The following is a 16,861-nucleotide window of genomic DNA, read 5'->3' on the forward strand; positions in this document are numbered from 1 at the left end:
TATTCATGCTCTTTGCTGAAGGAATTGCAGAGATCACTTTTATTATACAAACGCTCCTTCAGTGATTAAAATTCCTCCTCTTTGGCGAGAATAAGAAATGTAACTTGCTCTAAGACTGATAGAAAAATTGCATATATTCAAGAACAAGGAAAGTGGTGTGTGTATTTGTGTTATCATATTAAAAATATAAAATATATTGGAAATTCCTTGAATTTCCTTCCTCAATAATGAGTGGCACAGAATGAAAGTGTTCGCTTAAAGCAATTTCATCTGTAGACCATCAGTGAGGCCAGAGTGAATGGTTGAAAGAAACATAAATAGGGTATCATTTTGATATCAGTCCTGCAAACACAGCTAGGAGAGCTAATGCTCATTTTAAACTGCATGTCAAGGCTTCAAAAGAGGCACAAGAAATTAAAAAAAAAAATCATTGCAATGCAACCAATTTTTATTGGAGCTACAATGTACCCAGTTCTTTCCTGAGCACTATCAAATGCATAGGAAAAAGAGGCTGGCATTTCCCAGGGCCACTAGGTAAGCTTGTAATAAAAGCGCACACCACAGCACCAAGGGGCCTGGCCTGAGAGTTTTCATAGTGTACAAAATAGAACTGGGAGTCACTCAGAGTTGGGGGCAATCTGAATCTGCCACTTAATGTGAGAACTTGGATGAGTTTCTTAACTTTTCAAAAACTTGATTTCTTCATTAGTCAATTAGGAATGAATATACCTACTCTTACATTAATTACGGGGATTGCATGCGTTAATGTATATGAAACACTTAACCCAATATGCTGTAGATATGCAACAGTGGCTGCTGTTAGGACTTTTCTAGTTACTGTCTGTCTTTGTTTGGCTTTCCCCAATAGCTGCCTCTAAGATAAAGATTTTGGTGCAAGAAGTTAACTTAGGAAGTAACTTCAGAAAGCACACAGTAGAAGGGTTGGGAAGGGAGACAGAGAAGGGAAGGAAGACATTAACAGGTGATTAATTGAGCAGGTGACTGTTGGGGGTAAATGGGGCTCAATCCCACTGGGAAACTTAAAGAGACAAAGTAGATCAGATTCAGCATTATCCCACCTAATGGCGAGGAAGGTGGGGTATTTATCCACCAACTCTGTTATTGGTTGAGGACTGTTTCTGGGGGGCATGACCTTCCTGTACTTCTAGTCTGTTCTGCATGCTGGCCCAGCCTGTTCCCAAAGGCACAGAAAGGACTTCAGGCAGAAAAGAATCAAAGGGATTTCAGTAACAGGCCTTTCAAGTAGAGAAGTGAGCACTTAGGGGAAGTGGGCAAAGCTCCAACAGATCTACTACATTCTCCATAATCTACTACTTTATGACCTTATTATAATATAGGTAAAATCTTTCAAAATATATTCTTAGGCACATTCTTATCTGAAGACTTTAAGTTAGCAAGATTGAAGCATATACATCCTCCGAGTGAGTGGACTTAGAACTTTTAGTTCAGACATCCAGATTTTACACAAGGTTGGTTTGGTAGATGCTCTCACATAATTTTCAATGGAATGGGAGAGACTGGATAGACACAGGTAGAAAATGTAAAGTTAGAAATTTAAGATACCAAAGTAGGTGCAGTGGAGTTTTCTAAGAAGTGAGAAGTGAGGTTTTGTCATTGGGAAGTCTGCTAAAATTCCTAATGCTTTCAAGTAGTATCATTTCCCAATTTACTCTGAAACTTCACGGGATCTAATAGAACACACACTTCGCACTGACTTCCTAAATTATCACCTGCGTAGCTCAGCAGTAAAATGGACAAGTGAATTGGTGCAGCAGAGTGAAAACAGCTGGAAACATCTACTGTATTATTCTGTTTTGTTATGTTTAAGAGGAAGAGAGTAGGAAATGGGTTATTTCCCAATTGTGGCATGAAGAAAGCATCAAAGCTGAAGGCAAGACTTTTAAGTAAGAGTTTAAAACTGGAAAACACCTTTTGAATACGTAAATTTTGCTAATTAGAATGGATAACAATCAATTATTACGTGTCTATTTTGTTTTCTTAGAAAGATGGGGAGAATAGAAAATAGCACATGCTTTGCTGAGGGAAAAACCTGCAACCTAAGCTCTACCACTTACAAGCTGAGTGATCAGGTAACTTATTTCACCTCTCTGAGCCTAAATGCCTCTTTTGTAAAATGGGCATAATAAAATAATATCCCACAGTATGGTGAAAAGAATATGACAAAAAATATATAATATGATACATAAAAGTGCTAGAGTCCATTAAGAGGTGAACAGATAAACAAGTTGTGGTATATCTTTACAATGGAGTGTTAACCAGCAATAAAAAGGAATGAATTATTGTTGCACAAAACAACATGGATTAATCTCAAACTAATTATGCCAGGCCAAAAGACAAAGAATGCATAATGAAGAATTCCATTTATGTAAAATTCTAGAATATAAAATAATCTATAGTGTCAGAAAGCACAGGAGTGATTGCTTGAGGATGGAGGAACCAGGAAAGGGAGGGAGTGATGGGTTGGAAAGAGAAACTTCTGTAGTGATGGAGATGTTCATTATCTTGACTGCAATGATGGTTCCATGGGTGTATACATATGTCAAAATTTATCAAAATTACACTTTAAATATGTGTCATTTATTGTGTGCTAATTATCCCTCAATGAAGCTGTTAAGCAAAACAGTGTCAGGTGACACTGTAGAGTCTTAGTAAATTAAATTTTCCTTCTCTAAAAGTTTATTTAATTTTCCTTCTCTAAATCTGACCTTGACTCAACTTGCTTGGGGTCAGATTTGGTGAGTACAAATCAAGTGAAGCTGTAGAGAATTCAAATTCATTATTCTGTCTGCCTTTCTTGTTCCTGTAACGAGATCTTCCCTCTTTCTGTAAACTGTTCCTCTTTGGCTCAAAAACATGACTCTGGTTGGGGTTACCAATCACAGAGAAGAACAGTGTGGGCCCCTCAGGGATGGCCATATGCCAACAGACACCAGTGCTGTGTGCCCCACCTCCAACTTCCTTGGGTTATGCTGCAAAAGGGTAGCCTCTGCAACCTTCGGCAGAGGTTTGCCCTTGGGCTACTAGAGCTGCCTCACCTCCAGAGAACCAGAGCTGAAAGTGCCTAGGAGATTATACCCCCTCGGGGCAACCTATAGCCAACTACTGGTGCTCAGGTGCAAATCCCAGCTCCCTTGCTTCCACATGGGGACAAACTCTGACATGCAGTTTATGTTCCAGAGCTCCGTGTGAGATCAGAGGGAGGCTGGCATTTTATGTGAAATTGCAGCTTTGACAGGCTCTTTTCCCTTCTGTATCTTGTTTCTTCCACTTACTTATCATTTTCCACTGAGAGAACTTCCTTAATAAAACCACCTGTACTTGATTCCAACCTCAAACAGTAATGGCAGCTCTTTTTGGCCCTAGAGAAGTGTCCAGGAACGGAACTGGGACTCTTGCTGGCCCCATCAGAATCTTTTTAGACAGTTTTAGAACTTGAGCTAGAGGATGAGGGCTTTCTTTTGTCTACAGTCAAGAGGAGGTAAGGATGCGACACAGGAGCTCCGAGTACCCAATTTCTTCATCTTGTGAAAAAACTATTTTAAAAGAATAAAGCCAAACTGAGCGAAGCTCAGACCAGAGATGGAGAGAGACAGAGAGACAGAGAGACAGAGAGACACAGACAGACAGACAGACACCTCATCCCTTTATGATATTTGGGCCCATGGTGACCATTATATTTCAGAACAGACACTCTTTCCTTCTGGGATGTTTTATGTTGGCCAATAAACACCCTGAGTTTGGTTTCAGTTTCTGACACTTGCAACAGAAGAAGTACTGATCAAAATTCCTGGTGAGCAGTGGAACCAGGACTTTCTGCCCTTGCCATGTGACATTAGCTATATGCAAAGGTTAGAACAAATTAGATCAAACAGGTGAATTGTTCCTATACAATTAGGCCATAGGCAATAGCCAATATTGCATGTTCAGAATTTTGCCTTTCAGAAATAGACCTCAAACAGATTTCACTTTTTTCTGGTATAGAAATAAAACTTTTATTTTGAGGTATAATCAAATACTTTGACAATAATTTTCATACTCTATGTCATTTGTTTTTAGTAATTTGAACTGATTTTCTTTAGAATACCAGACTTTCGCTTTGCACACACTGAGGATATAAAACACTAGGGGGAATCTGCAGGCTAATCTTAGGTTTCTTCCATTAAAAATTACACGTTTCTCTGAGATATAGAACAATAACATAACAACCCGTTTTATCCTGGGGAAAAAAATGATCTTAATGGCACAGACTAACAGTGATAGTATAAAAATGACTTCCTGGGAAACTTTAGCTCAAAAATGCTTTGAACCTTTACTAAATTGGATGGATAGCAGGATCATTAACTGCTTGGAGAACTTTCAAATTGAAATTTGCTATTTTGTGCAGAATACTGCAATGGTACTGCCTTGGCTAAAATCAGACTAATGACATGAGAATTACTATTTTAATTCATTTAATGATTGCTTTATGACTTAAAACTTTTTTGCTTCCTTCTTGCTATGACTTTTTAATGAAATTAACCTACTAGAGATGAGATGAATAAACTGGACCACATTTTATGCAATAATCTCTGTTGTTCTCAGTTGGATATTTGGTGGGGGAGGAGATATATCTGAGATTATGAAAGTTCATAAAAGGAGGAATGACCATATAAGTGTTAAATTTCTGCTCTGATTATACCAGTGGTATAAATATTTATACCAGGGGAGATTTTGCTCCTTCTCCCCTGCCCACCACCCACCCATCTCATCTCAGGGACATTTGTCAGTATATGGAAACATTTTTGATTGTCACAACTCAGAGCTGGGCAGGATGGGGGGAGTAATTTGCTACTGGCATCTAGTGAGTAGAGGCTTAATTAAGCATGCTAATAAACATCCTACAATGCGCAGGACAGCCCCTACAACAAAGAGTTATCCAGTCTAAAATGCCAATAGTATTGTGGTTAAGAAACTCTAATTTATACTCTTGCTACCAAACAATCCCTTTCTTTCACCATTTCTAGCTGTACCTGCAGTGGTTAAGTGGTCACCACTTGCAGAAGATCTGTGTTCATCATACAACCTCTAGTTCAGACTCTGGATTCAAAAGTCAGTTGTGCCACCTCCTAGCCATATGACCTGAATCACTGCCTCTCTGCAAGTCTGTTTTCTAATCTGTAACAGAAAAATGGCATTTATCTCATGGGCTATTTTGAGAACTGAGTCAGATAGATACTCTTAGTAAATACGCGTAACACAGTGACTTCACATAATACAGACCCAACTCCATTCAGCTGTTGCTGTGTTCATTACTATGAGAAGAACTTAGGTGCCAGTATGGAGGATGAAGCAAGGTATTTTGTTTGGTCTGTTTTAACAAAGCCATTTTGACACCAGGGATATTCTGATGTAGCCTAAAATATGAAACACTAAAATTTCATTTTAAAAACTCGTGCATAACTGCTACCACAGACATCTTTCGTTCAGTCTTAAATCCTACCCTCTTCCTTCTCTTTAAAACTGACACCTCTTGTCCATCCCTCATTCTCAACCTGCCTGTCTTACTTTTGAACCTCAGTCAACTCTCACCTTCTCCCCCTCTTTGTGCCTCCTTGAACTCCACAGTCTTCAAGCAAAAGTTCCAATCAGTTTATATGACCAGACATTATAAGCTACAGGGCAAATTTTGTCAGCAGTCTTGCCTTTTCAAGACTGCCTTTAAAAACAAATTTACTTTTTCATTTGTCTGCCTTTAGATAGGACACATACTTGTTGCCATGGTCCCCACGACTCTTTATTCCCTTGTGTGGCTTACTATTTTATTTATTTAGGTTTTCTTGTTTTGTGTCCTAAAGGCAACCAGATCTGCCACTTGTGGCAGGAGATGCTGTAGGAGGATGATGCTGTGGGAAGGACTAGGGACCGCTACCAGGAAGAGCTGGGCACTTCAGTGCCAGGCTCAGGAAGGTGGAGAAAAGAATGGCATTCTGGTACAGGACAAAAGCTATGACCAAGTGTGCCAAGGTGGAATGTATAGGGCTTTTTCTGAGGACAAAGAGTACTATTCAAGACTGACTGAGCAAACCTTCCATGCAGCAAAGCTACTGAAGGGACAGAAATGTGTATTTAAAGCAGAGATTCAATAACCTTAAGCACCAGGTGGAAGAATTTTGATTTAACTTGTAGTCATGGGAAGTATTAATGTTTTAAAATAGGGCATAGAAATGATAAGATGAAAAGGATCTTTTGATTGCTTTAAAAAACATTTTAAAATTATCAATATGTGTTAATTGTGGTAAGCTTAGAAAACAATAAAGAAAATAAAAATCACCCCAATGCCACCTCCTAGACTTCAAATCATGGTTACACATACACATACTTTTAATAACAAAAATTAAAGTAGCAAAAATTTTAGATTTTTTTTTAAAGTTTGATGTATCAATAGGTTTCCTATGTCATTAAATGTTTTTGAAAGTACTATTTCTGATATAATTGCAGAAGTAAGCAAATATCTGTGTTCACTGCAGCAATATTTGTAATCCAAAAACAAGCACTAAAAGTGGAAACCACATGACTGTATGTTAGTAGGAGCAAATAATCCTGTTAATTCATTCCACAAATATTTTCCGAGTACCTACTATATGCCAGGCACTGTTTTAGGCATTGGGAATACAATAGCAAACAAAGAAAACAACTGAGCTAACATTGTAATGAGTTTGTATGCTGGTGCAAGGTTTTTCATAGTTTTTCTGTAAAGGGCCAGATAAACATACTTTTAGTCATGAGGCTTCTGTTGCAACTACTCAACTATGCCACTGTAACTGGGAAGCAGCCATAGACAATACATAAACAAATGGGTGTGAGTTCCAATAAAACTTATATACAAAGACAGGTAATGGGATAGACAGATAGATAGATAGACAGACAGATAGATACATAGATAGGGATAGAGATAATATATGTGGATATATATATACATATATATAGAAAATTTATAGATAGAACATTTGTTGAAGAAAACTTCTTAAAGAAATAAAAGAAACTATTAACCATGGCTACCACCTTCAGAAAGTTAAAAATCTCAGTGTGCATACACTGCTTCTTTAAATAAATTTAAATTTTATAATATGCTTTTTGGTATTGTTTAATATTGTAGTGTGTTTCTTTAATTAACTATTCACCAGCTGTGTGGTTTCCAAATTTTCATCATTAAATATATTGCTGCAATTAATGTCTTTGAACAAAAACCTCTGACTGTAAATTTAAGTATTTGTTTAGGATAATCCCCAGAAATAAAATTATTTGACTAGAGGATTTAGACTCTTAGGCTCTGGATAAAAATTGCCAATTTGGCCTCTAGAAGGATGTAACAATTCACACTTCTACTGATAAGATAGAAAAGTATTAATTTCCCCCACAATTGTACCCACATTGGGCATTTTTATTTATTTTAAAACAACTTTAATAGGGAAGAGTATCTTTCATTTTGCATAACTTCAGTGCAATCAGTGAAGCTGGCTCTTCTTTTTCTTGTTTATTGACTACTCCTCCCTCTTCTTTTCTGAATTTTTTATTTATGTCATTTGTCCATTATGGTGTATAAGAGTTTCTAGATACTTGAACTATTTCTACATAAAATTTTTACTCTAGTCTCCTTTCAGTTTCTTCCTTGTGGCATTATGGGCTTCATTCTTTTGGACACTCTTGCCTTCACTTTGGTGTAAGGTTATTCCTTTCTTTTTTAATAGAGTTTTTGAAAGGAAATTTACAGAGGCTTGTAGCATGAAGAAACTCTCCAGGCAGGCTCTTCTTTGAGGTAGCTAAGCTCTTCTTAGCCTCCATAGCTGCCCATTGACTCCGGCAGAAATTTGGTAACATTATTTTTGTCTACAGTATCAAGAGTTTTCCATGTCCTTTCAGCCCAAGGTTATAGAGATCCGCAGTCCATCGAGGTACACAGGACAGAACATTTTACCTACTTCCTTTGCAGAAGCCAGTGCATCTTCTTCAGGAGCTGATCTGCCATTCTGACTTGGCTTTCAGTTGATTTACATCTATAACAATTATATGTTTGGTCTTCTCAGAGCTCAACAGAGCTTGATATCAGAGGAGAAATCACTATTTTCACCACTTCTATTTACTTCTTCTTAAAAGTATTAAAAAAATTTTTTTTTAAACCATATGTAGGTTCCACCTGATTCTCTTCTCTTGCTGCCACTAATCTTTTACAACATATCAAATAAAAACCAACTAAGCATATACTTCCTGATTCTTAGCTTTCTTCATGTCTCCACTGAGAAAGTTCAGGGGCAGCTATTTTACAACTACATTATGGGCCTAGACTGTGGGGATATTTAAAGTATACATACTGAGCTAGAAATGATACAAAATAGGATAAAATCCAATAATTGAGTTTTTTATGAAAACAGGCAAGAGTACAATTTAGAACCATAGTTTGGAAACTTTTTTCTTTCTTTCTCACTCCTTCTCTCTTTCTCTCTTTCTTTTTTCCTCAGGAGCAGAGCCTCCCTTACTAATAAAATCTCAAGTGCCCTTCCTCCCACCCCAGATAAAACGCTGGTATGAGCTAATCTGGTCAGTTTAAAGTGAGAGACAATGTAGTTTTACTCGCCCCACCTCTCTGTGAACTCCCTGGAAGTCACCTGCAACTTTGCAGGACAATCCCTGCATCAGAGATCTGCTTATCTCTCTGCCCTAAGGCTTTGTCTAGCGGCCAGGAGCATAACTGTTCTGACCAGCTCTCAACCAAGGAGACATGAGAGTTGGTGGACAAACATGACCACTTCCTCAGTCCTCAATGGGACGATTATGAGGTACATTCCATACACAAAGTGTTCCTTGAAAAAATGAAACCCAACTGACTACAGCCTGTTTCACCTTCCCTGTCTCACTTCCCCATCTCACCTCCCCATTCCGTCACCTGCTGCCTAGGATCTGCTCTTAAATAAGCTATTTGTACCTAAATTAGGAACCCAGTTAATAAAACTTGTACCTAATAGAAACCCAATTAATAAAATAATGGGATGGTACAAAGTATGTACATCAGTTAGATAGCATAGACCTGTACTGGCCAGTATGGCAGCCACTAGCTATGTGTAGCTATTCCAAATTAAATACAAATTAATTAAAATTAAAAATTTACTCTCTTAATTCCACTAGCCACATTTCAAGAACCCAATAGCCATACAGGGCTGATGGCTATGGTACCAGACAGCACGGGCACAGAACTTTTCCATCACTGCAACAAAATCTATTGGATAGTGTTGGCCTAGATTCAATTCCAGATTGACTGAGATTGGCCTCCTCCTAGTCATTATCTCAGGCAACTTAACTACTCTCTGCTATGAGGCCCAGTTTGCACATCTGTAAAACAGGGCTGTGGTGAGGATTGAGTAAGAATGTCTGTACAGCTTTGAGAAAGCACGTAAGTGTTCAATAAATGTAGGGGAACAAGACAGAGAAGGACGTGGTGGAGAGATAGGTCTTGAAGGCACCTAAGAACTCTGAGGAACAGTGAACAAAACCACTAGTGTAGTGCGTGACCCTGGGGAGGTTATTTCCCTCAACGTCCATTCTTGTTAAGGGTACTGGCAAATTTCTAGACATTCATGAATCTTTGGATTTTCTTATTAGGGTGATTTTTGCACTGGTTTCATCTTCATTTAGTTATCCTTTTAGCCAAAATCAGTTGGGAACCTCCTGTCCTCCAGGCATTGTACTGGGTGCAGAGTCATAACAGCGAAGAAGTCACAGTCCCTGTCAATGTAGACTTTTAAATTCTGAAGAAAGATGAAGACAAGAAACCAATGGGGTAACTGCCTAGTGATAACCACTGAGATAACCCCCAGCCTTGCCTTCAGGGAGGCTTCCTGAAGGGGGGTGACTGAACCATGAGGCATGAGAGGGCCCCAGCCTGGTAGACAACAGGGAAGCATTGTTTCAGGCAGAGGGAACAGCATGGAACCTTCCTTTGGAGCCTCACTTCATGCTCCTTGTTTTCACGGAGTAATCTGATTTCAGAGGGGTAGGGAAAGGTTAAGGAACATAGCAGAAGTGGGATAAGAAATGGAAAGGAAGATTAGAGAGAAAGAGGGGAACTGGATGATTGTTGTCCTTTTCCTCTCACCTTCTCAAGGTCTGACCTTCTGGGTCAGTGCTTCCCCCATCATGAACAATGGAGTGCCTACAATACAGATGGGGAGCTGGGAGAGTTACTTATAAAAATGTGAATTCCTGGGCCCCAAGGTGGACCAAGATGGCCTGAATCAGAACCTTTGAAGAATATAGCCCCAAAGGCCTTAAAAAAACAAAACAAAACAAAACAAAACAAAACAAAACACCAACCAACCAAACAAAAACCTCTTAAATGAATTCTATTAAGAACCACTGCTGTGACTGCTTACTTCCTGATGAAGCAGGGCATTTGAAATAGAATGCCTTTAATTTTTATTTTAGTATTTAAAAGAAGGATGTCCTAATAATATTGAAAGTGCTCAATTCCACGGCTCCCAATTGCAGTGGGAATGTAGATTTTGTTTCCGAAGGGAATTTTTTCCCCACAATCTAGTGCCATTTTTCTCTTTCAGTCCATGTTTCTCCACTGTCCCTTGTATAAATGTTTTTCAGTACACTTTTACCATCTTCTTCATCCATTTCCAAATTTCCCGACCAATAGAGTGCCATCACCTATGTTTCTTTCGTTACATCTTGTTCTCCACTTTTAGTCTTTCAGCTGACCTTGCCCTTGAATACTCTTTCTCTGGGTTTCTGATGTTCCTTACACTTCTTTCTTTTTCATCTTAACTTTGACCTGTTACTATGATTCTAACTTGCCTCCCCTGAATTCTCTCCAGGATATGGTGAGAATTTCTCTTGAGTCCACCTCATTTTTGTCAGAGGAGGCATTTTCAATTTCAGTTCCTTTTATTCTATGCACCTTATAATCTAAATATGCTGCTGAGAAACACCATCAAAATTAATCATTTTAATGCATTATTGAAGAGGGGAAAAATAACTTCAGCACAATGGAAGTTCTCTCCATGCCACTGGCAAATCACACCGCTGAAGCACTGGTTAAGATGGCTGTCATGAACAGCAACAGAGATATTACCTGTGTACATAATGAAAGGCCAAAGTTTCTTTGCCCATAAATTCAAGAAATCTGCTATTCATTAAAAAAGAAATAACCAAACGAAATCCACAAATGCCCTTTATTTCCTGGTTGTAATAGTGATTTTCATTCCTGATAGGCAGCAGCATGAACTCAAATATGTTATTCATGAAAATTAGGGTTGTTTCTTTAAAAATTCTGTTCAGTTCTACAGGTTATAATGATTTTGTATTTGTCAAAAGGTTTTTATGTTTAAATGAAAAGGTAATGATAAACAGCCATTGGAACTGCTAGATGCATGATCCCTACGCTAGGTTTCCTGACATGCCTCTTTGGTAAATCAGGGCCCCAGGAGTTATCAGTGTGGATATGAAAATAAGCACATTATTCCACTGTTAACATGCACTGCTAAGATGAAAGGGAAGGTGCGTGGGCCTACTGATGTTTTTATTTTCCTTCCTGGAACAATTAACTCAGTAAGAAACAGTGTAGGCAGGGTGCTCTAAATCCAAAGTTTGATCAAGGAGTTTTGGAACTTAAGATTTCCAATGCATGCAAAGTTTATGAGAAGTGCTACCTTGTTAACTCCCAGTTCAAATAAGATGCTGTCATACCTAGCTTTCATTTTACTAATGGGGAAAGGCTCACAGACGTAAATAGTAAAGAAACAAACATGAAAAAGGATTTCTTAGTCAAATAAAGAAGGCTGGTGGATAACAGCCACTGGGATCTTGAGTGCTTGACAATGCACTGGCAAAATAGGTACTATTCATAGAAAAAGGATTAGGGCTGTGAAATAACAGGCCCAAGGTCACAGAGCTTTTAAATCACAGTATCAAGACTTGAACTCAGTTTGTCTGTCTCTATGCTTCAATCTGATCCCACATAGTACAGTTTCAGTAGAGCTACTGCCTATGGCCGGAGTTACTACTCAAGCAGTCCACAATTGAAATTTTGACAAAGAACAAGCATAGAATAGCTGTTTATTCATCATTAGCCAACGCTTTTACATGTCAGGGCTGATCTATCCCCCTAGTACAAGATGGATTTTGTGCCCATGTATTGAGGCTCTCTGAAAGCCGCTAGCCGTCACCTTTATCTATGATTTATCAGATTTTCATTCTACATTTAGGAACCCAATGGAAGAAGGCAGAGTAACTTATCTCCTATTAATTCACTGGAAAACTTCTTAAGCATTTGCCAGTATAATTCGGTTTGTTTGCTTTTTTAAAAAATTTTAGTTCTCAAACTAAAAGAACCCCTTGAGAAGATTATTCAAAATGAAGATCTCAGACTCCACCCTAAGCAATTCTGACTCAGGAAGTCAAGAGTGGAGCCCAAGAACCTGCATTTGTGAAATTCTAAAAATATAAAGGCTTCCTGACCATGATCCTCCGTCCTCTTCCTGGAGGCAGCCACTTTAGACTCTTTTAATACTTTCAACTGGCATGTACACATCTCCACTGTTCTCCAGTGCTCTCAAGATAAGTTACCAAGTGTCAGGGGTCTTTTAAGTCATATCTCAGATTAGCACTGGTGTTTCACATGAGATATCAAACAAATATTTACAAAGAACTTATCAGAGGAAGAAACATAACACTTATTAAGCCCCTACTATGTGCAAGGCCTTTACATACAACATCTCATTGGATACTTACTACCTTTATATGAAGCAGGTAGTTCCTCAGGTCACAGGCTCATAGAGGGTAGAGGTGGGGTTTGAATCCAGTCCAGTTTCAGAGAATCCAGTACTCATTTCAGTAAAAAGCAAAGTGCAGAACTCTTTGGTGGAATTCTTGACCTCAAAAAGCTTTCTATTTAGGAAAAAAGAGTAGAAAATAGGGAGAAGTATTAGGAGGAACTCAGTAAGTGTGAGTCATCCTACATGTGTTTACTGCACACTTTTTCTGATCCTGGCCCAGTGTTAAGCACTGAAGATACCATACAAAGGTCTTTTTGCTCCATCTCCCTCAACCCCTTGGCTGCAGAGATGTCAGAATAAGAGAATGTGGGTGAAGACATTGAGGATCTGATGACACAAGAACTGGACCCTAAAGCTGAGGACCAGGCAGTCTTCCCACTGAAACAGGAAAAGTCTTGTGATTCTATTCAGCTGAGAAAGTCCCCAGTTATGCACTAGTAGATAATGAATCCATACCCATCAAAGATTGCCACATGTACTTGAATGGTAATCAGAAAGCCTCTGCCTACTCTACTTCCAAAAATCCTGCCCAAATAGAAAAATCCTATCCTAATAGAATACTCATCAATCAAAGTCTGTCTCAAGGGTTTCTCCTTTCTCTACAAAGTGCACTCCCTTTTCAAACCCTTTCAAGTCTCTGCTGGAAGGAAAGTGATAGTAGCCAACTCCCTTGCCATAGTACTGTCTGAATAAACAGCCTTTGATTAATTCTACAGGTGGTCTGCTTCCTTCTGACAACATGTTCAAAGCTCTCACTACATTTAAACATTCATTCTGCAAACATTAATAAGAGTCTCTGCTCCATCCTGGCTAGCCAGCAGAACCCAGAAGGATTAACGATGGACAAGGTGGGAACTCAGATCCACTCATGTCAAGAGAAGGGTGTGGTCAGATTCCAGCTTTGGGGACTGATCCCCAAACTGTGACCCTGGGCAAATTACATAATCTGCCTGTGGGGCAGTTCTTCCTTTGGGAAAATGGGAATAATGCCATCACCCTTACAGGGTTCCTGTGAGGACTAAATGACCCATTTTCTGAGACAGGAGAGTACATACAATTGGAAAGAGCACAGGTTTGGTGCTGAATAAAGAGGAATCCTTGAGTCCATACTGACACAAGTGAATACAATAAATAAAGAAATGTCGGAAATGGTAAAGCTCTTCTCAGAAACAGTAAACTAAAAATGTTGAAAGGGATGGATTTAGACAATTACAATTTTGCAACTATCATAGTATTAATCTATTCAAGAAATAAACATCAACAGATGCTAAATCTAGCCAGTAAAATTGTGACGAAGAATGGGCTATAAATCTATGTATCCATCTATCAAAAATAGACAATGAGGCAAAATGTAAATAAGTGGTAAATCTGGGTAAAGGCTATTTGGGCGTTTTGGGTAATATTCTTGCAACTTTTCTGTAGACCTGTTTTGTCAAAATAAAAATAAAAACAATAGGAGGGACGTAAAGAAGGAAACTAGTAGAAAGAACTGCCTAGTTCTGCTATATTGTACCTTTTTTCACAATCATAGGCCCAAGAATAAAGCAAGGTTAAAATATTCTAAAATTGGGGCTTAATAGTGTGGGGAGACGAGAGTGTGGGCTTGAACCTCATTTTTACTCCTTATCAGATTTGTGGCCTTGAGTAAGTTAAACTAATCTCTCTGTGCCTCAGTTTCCTGCTTGGTGAAACAGGGATTTTACATTGGTACCTACTGGAAAGGTTGCTATGAAGACTAAACGAGTTCATATTTATAAAGTGCCGGGGCAGATATTAAGCGTAATTGCTACACTTACTTTTTATTACATACACAGCGCTTAGAGTCACCTCAACTCCAAATAAACGGTCTGCTCTTATTCTGGTGATAACTGGCTTAAAAATCCTTCAATAGCTTTGCCTTGGTCTTCAGTAAAAGCTAAAAAAAATTCTTACTAAGAGGTAGCGGGACTCCATGGACCTCATGAGACCCACTTGCCTCCTCAGTCCTCCCTCAAGCCTCAGCTCAAACCGCGGTTCCCTCAGGAATAGCCCGAAGGCGTCCCTCACGTGGCGTCCGCGGCGTGGGCCCGCCCTTCGCGCCCTCACTGCAATGGCCAGTGTTCGTTTGCGCCCGAGCAGTTCAAGCCCCCACGACCCCGGGGCTTGGGCTCTGTTTTTGCTCACCATTGTGACGCGGGGTAGCACAGTGCGAAGGCCACCGGGACTTTGAAGACTAAAAGTGAACTTGGGGGCCGAGGTCGGGGGAGGCACAGCTCTCACAGGTGCGGCCCGCGGCTGCGGCCGCGACCCGGGGGCAGCAGGCAGCCTGGGAAAGGGGTGGGGAGCGCGGGGCCGTCCGGCCCCGCCTCTCCCTTGCCCCCTCCCTCGCCCCGCCCCGCCCCGCCCCGCCTGCGCCCCGTCCCGCGCCCGGCGCAGGGTTTCCTGGTTAAGATGGCGTCCCCAACGGCTGCGCAGGCCTGGAAACTTCTGCGAGACTTGGCGTTCCGGCCCCCGCTCCTGGCGGCCAGGTCTCAGGTGAGCGGGCCCGTTCGCGAGAGCCGGAGAAGGCCGCTGGCGGGGCGAGCGCCTGCCGAGCCCTTCCGCCTCCCTCTGTCAGCCTCCTCCTGGCTCCGGGGTGCGCGGCCTCAGGACGCCGCACCTGTGGAGGGGACGCGCGGCGCTGCGCCGCGCCCGGGGCGCTCTAGGGACCCCGGCACCCCCGCACCGAGTGTGGGGTCCCCGGCCGAGGGGGGAGGACAGCCCAGGCCACCTCCCGGTGTCGGCCACCCGACTCCGAGTTGTCGCTGAGGTGGGTTTCCGCAGTTCCCTGGGGAGCGCCTGGCCCGGTACCAGGTGCCTCAGGCAAGTTCAGAAAAAGTTCCTGGGACGGGGGTTTTGGAGCCCTTAGTTTTTAGTATGTCCACTGAAAGAAAAATGAACGACCTAAAAGCTGAGAAATACATTTTATTTGAGGTATTACTGAGAACTGTACCCTGAGGAACCGTTTCTCAGATAGGTCTGAGGTACTGTTCCAAAGAGGTAAGGAAGGAGCGAGGATTTTTTGCCCAAAAACGCTTGTCGGCGACCATTAAAAAATTACTGCTAGAGATGGATATCTCAAGTTAATGATTTTAGTGCTCTATACATGGGTAGGTGTGGGAGTCCGGGCTCCTTGGAATTATTCCTTTGATATGATGCGTCTTAACTATCCTGTTTTTCTCCATCCTCAATTCCCCTCTGGGCGCACCGTCTGGGGCGGCTGTGGTGGCTGCTGGCTTGATGACAGGCAGTATTCGATTACTGAAGTGACGGGCAACGTTTTTTGTCCACAGTCACCTGCTTTGGCAGTTCTGCTTTTGTCTCTCTCGAGTGCATTTTTAGGCCACGTGAGAAAGATGCCTGGAAACCCACCCCAGCCTGGGTGGTTTCGTAACTCACCTCCTGGAGTGAGCTTTCTACAGGCTGCCTGCTTTCCTGGACTTTGGGGTGCCTGCGGGGATCAAGGAGAAAGGTGGGAAATGCTCACCCTCAGTTCAAAGAAAAATCAGCCCTGCCACTAAAACACATCAGAGCATTGGCCCTGTTCTTTCTCCTTTTTTGTGGAGGATAAAAACCTAGGAGAGCCAATGTTGTGGATGCTAAATAGCTGTTAGAACTTGTCCTTCAGTAGGTTTTACCTTCTACAAGTGGCAAGAGTCCCAGTAGTCAAAAGGCCTTTGGGGAGTTATGAGTTGATGATGACTGTTGCAGAAATCACTCAACCGCTGGACTTCTTACTCTCCATAAATAGTATCTCTTCCCCCTTTAAAGGACTGTGTGGGGCTCAGCCACAGCAGAGCAAGGTCATTGTTGTTTTACCATTTTTAATTGATATCACTCCTGCAGTTTTAACTAGAATAGGCATGGTAGAGTTTTTAAAAAATTGAAAGATAGCTACTAATGATTTTTTGAGTTACTCTGAGCTTTGATTAGAGCTTTTAAAGACATCTGAAGGTTTTTTTTTTCATTTCTTCACTTCTCATTTGTCT

The 16,861-nt window shown here is 40.7% G+C and overlaps 2 protein-coding genes across 5 annotated transcripts in view; one reads left to right on the forward strand and one right to left on the reverse strand.

The window, feature by feature from the left end:
* The window catches only part of TAFA1 (TAFA chemokine like family member 1), a 682,241-nt gene extending 667,102 nt beyond the window's left edge, over positions 1–15,139 (reverse strand). For all 4 annotated transcript variants that reach the window (XM_064496325.1, XM_064496327.1, XM_064496324.1 and 1 more), the window contains exons 1-2: positions 15,018–15,139; positions 12,814–12,966 (exon numbers count right to left, since the gene is read on the reverse strand). The gene's annotated coding sequence lies outside the window, so the exon portion shown is untranslated. The remainder of the gene's footprint in view (positions 1–12,813; positions 12,967–15,017) is intronic.
* A 97-nt stretch (positions 15,140–15,236) lies between these two features.
* SUCLG2 (succinate-CoA ligase GDP-forming subunit beta) overlaps positions 15,237–16,861 on the forward strand; it is a 244,437-nt gene continuing 242,812 nt past the window's right edge. Inside the window, exon 1 of the mRNA XM_031470701.2 lies at positions 15,237–15,368. Coding sequence (XP_031326561.1) covers positions 15,285–15,368 — 84 coding nt within the window. The 5' untranslated portion in view covers positions 15,237–15,284. The remainder of the gene's footprint in view (positions 15,369–16,861) is intronic.

This window comes from Camelus dromedarius, chromosome 17 (assembly GCF_036321535.1).
Source record: "Camelus dromedarius isolate mCamDro1 chromosome 17, mCamDro1.pat, whole genome shotgun sequence".
Classification (NCBI taxonomy): Eukaryota; Metazoa; Chordata; class Mammalia; order Artiodactyla; family Camelidae; genus Camelus; species Camelus dromedarius.